The sequence below is a fragment of the Anomalospiza imberbis genome, chromosome 1 (assembly GCF_031753505.1).
Source record: "Anomalospiza imberbis isolate Cuckoo-Finch-1a 21T00152 chromosome 1, ASM3175350v1, whole genome shotgun sequence".
In the NCBI taxonomy this organism is placed as follows: domain Eukaryota; kingdom Metazoa; phylum Chordata; class Aves; order Passeriformes; family Viduidae; genus Anomalospiza; species Anomalospiza imberbis.
Window position 1 is genome coordinate 86,687,919 of NC_089681.1, and position 3,029 is coordinate 86,690,947.

Below are 3,029 nucleotides of genomic sequence, written 5' to 3' on the forward strand. Positions count from 1 at the left end.
CCACTTGCTGTCAATAGCTATAGTTTGTGGGAGCATCAGGAGCAGGTCCTGCATGGTTGAAACATTCCCATATATTGTGCCATGGCAAGGGAGATTGTCTTGTTCAGAGCTTTGCATCTTATGTCCCCACTTTATTGACAATAAGGAGCAAGTGAATGGTGAGAGTATGTCAAATGCTGTGTCACCTTCAGATAAGCAGTTTATGGAAAGGAGAAATGTGTTTTTCAGAGCATGGTTTGTAAAGGTCCAAGGGCAGAGGTGGTGCCATGGGTCATATGAATTGTGTGGGACAAGCTGGGGTAAGGCACAGAGAGGAACAAGGACATGACTTCCCTGCCTATGGGACACCTTAGCTGTTTAAGGACTTCTGCAGACTGGTGCAGGGGCACCAGGTGATGATTAACCTTCCTGGTGCTGTAATTCTCTCCCTCAGTGAGTGTGTGCAGACTGAGCTCCCCACCTGGGGCAGCACATGCCAGAAATGGGAGCCGAGGAAGTGGGGTGAGTGTGAGCACCCAGTGGGGATGCAGCCTATGTGGGGTTGAAGCAGTAGATTTATTTTTAAGAAGTCGTTTCACTGGAGGTGCTTTCCAAGCACTTTAAAGACAGCTGAAGTAACTATAACTGAGTCACTGTTACTTGGGTTCCTCCATTCCCACAGGCATCTTAAAAGCTTCAGCCCTGCTGTGGATGTCCCTCAACACCCTTATCCTTTTAGCTGCTGAGGGAGCTCGTCACTTCTCGCTGCTGAGCCCGCAGCATGCACACATCTGGCCAGATGTGCCCTCCAGCAATGCTCGGCCTGTTTTACTTTCTAAATTCTTGTTTTGATCTTTTTCTTTTAACAGATTACAACAGCAGTGACTTAAAAACAGCGTGCAGAAAGCATGAGCTTTACGTTAGCTTCCAAGACTTGGGATGGCAGGTGTGTGATGTTTCTCTCTGGGTAAACCAGACATTTTGTTATGAAATGTTATCTAAACAGTGTCACGGTAATTCCACTCGAGTCTGCCATTATGCTTTAAAATGTCCCTTGTGCCTCCTCACTAAAACCAGTCACAGAGAAGGGCAAATAAATATTGATAGTTGTGACATTTGATAAGACCCAGAGAAAGCTTGATACTTTATGGGATTCAAGTATACAGTCATTCTCTGTCACTCATGGGAGTCATGGTACGGGCAAGGGCTTATATCTGTGTACCTCTAATGATAAGGAAAACAATCTGATGTTAAGCAGTGATTTTAACTAAATTTTTTTCTAGTGATCACCCTGATTTTAACCTTGGCCATTTTTTGAAATCCTCCACAATCCCTGCCCCACAATTAGCACTGCCTGCGGTAGGTAGACTGAAGACTGAGTTTAGTTGCAACACCATGAGGCCAGAAAGTCATTTAGAGTAAGTTATTTAGGACAAGGCTATAGTACAAACAAACATCACTTCAAAGAATGCCCTCACCTTCTCTTTTTAAATTTTTTTTTCATTCCTTCATTCAGCACTCATGAGGGAGGTCCCATTTCTATCAGCTAATGTTTCCACCAGGTTATAATTCAGGATGCCAGGGCTATACCTGCTGCTTCTGTAATACCCAACACATGCAAATCCTCTCTCAGCTAATGGGACAGCAGCATTTTTTGTGGCTCATGTGTCAACTCCAGCCCAGTAGCTGCAACTGTGGGTGTGTGCTGAACTCTATTCCCCATTACTTATGGGTGGCTTTTCACTTGAGCAGTTGTTCCACCTCTTCCTTAGCTTACTTGCTCTGCTTTTGGGCAGGAAGTGGATTCCAGTTGGGAAGTTCATGATTATGAAGGCACTACCTTCACCATTCTAGTTGCAGAAGGGTAAGATGCTGCCAAAGAAAGGCCACAGCCACAGCAGGACTCATTGTAAGAGCTGGAATCCAGGTCCTACTTTTTGTAGGAAGATGATCAAGGCAAGGTAAAACCCCTTGCAGTCGTTGGGCACTGCTATTTCCTTCAGAACAAACTTGGCTGGCAAAGCCACAGCAAGAGTGCATAGCTGCTCAGACCTACTGTAGCAAAATTCAGGCACTGAGTTAATTGCCAGGTAGAGTGGAAATTGCCTAAGAGATATATGCATGTGAAACATACCAGTATGTCCTTCTACAGGGTGACCTGCAGAGCCCAACACCAAGGGGGGTCAAGTATCTCCTGTTCCGTGGTGCTGCTTTTAATTTTCCTTTGGCTCTTTTGTGTCAGCAGCAAACAAGCTTCGTTTGGTGAATAGTCCCCTTTTTGCCTAGCATGGCATTCAGATTGCCACTGGGGCCACCTGCTTGCTCATGCAGCTCAGGCTGCCTGTCCTGTCCCTCCTTTAGGAGTCTGGCAGATGTGGAGAAGCTGTTAGGCAGCTAAGACACCACAGTGTCTTTAGCAGTGGAGTGTCCCTCTATAAGAGTGTATAAGCTAGGCTCTCTCTGTGGGACACCAGCTGTGGCTGTGACTCAACCTAGGAAAGGTATTTCAGCCAGAGGGCCTGCAGGAAATGTTGGAACATAAAGGACTCCAAACCACAATCCCCACAATGCAACCCAATGAGAGTTTTAGGGCTAAAGCCCTCTTAGTTAATGGTAGTTGAGCTGTAAATAGATGTACATCATTCTTTAGACATTAAAATCAGAAAAAGTCCATGGAAAACGACTTTTTTGACACACAAAAAGAAATTTAAAAACCCAACTAAAACCCGAGCAGTTTCAGTGAAAACACGTTTTCACCCTCAAGGAAGAAGTTAGTGGAAAATTTTCAGCTGCTCTTAATTGTGTGCAGTTGTCTGTTGAACCATGTTCTGTTTGTTTCCCTAAAAAGGACTGGATAATTGCTCCAAAAGGCTACGCAGCCAACTACTGTGATGGGGAGTGCTCGTTCCCACTCAACGCTCATATGAATGCAACCAATCATGCCATTGTACAAACTCTGGTAAGTCTCCAGGCAGCTCAGTGCCAAAGCACCAGGTGAATTTGTAAACAATATACCAGTGGCTCAGTTGTGTTTTCTTTTTTGACAACAG

General features: G+C 45.0%; 1 protein-coding gene across 1 annotated transcript in view; it reads left to right on the forward strand.

The window, feature by feature from the left end:
• BMP6 (bone morphogenetic protein 6) overlaps positions 1-3,029 on the forward strand; it is an 88,802-nt gene that overhangs the window by 82,814 nt on the left and 2,959 nt on the right. Inside the window, exons 5-6 of the mRNA XM_068199152.1 lie at positions 849-925; positions 2,828-2,938. Of these exons, the coding sequence (XP_068055253.1) occupies positions 849-925; positions 2,828-2,938 (188 nt within the window). The remainder of the gene's footprint in view (positions 1-848; positions 926-2,827; positions 2,939-3,029) is intronic.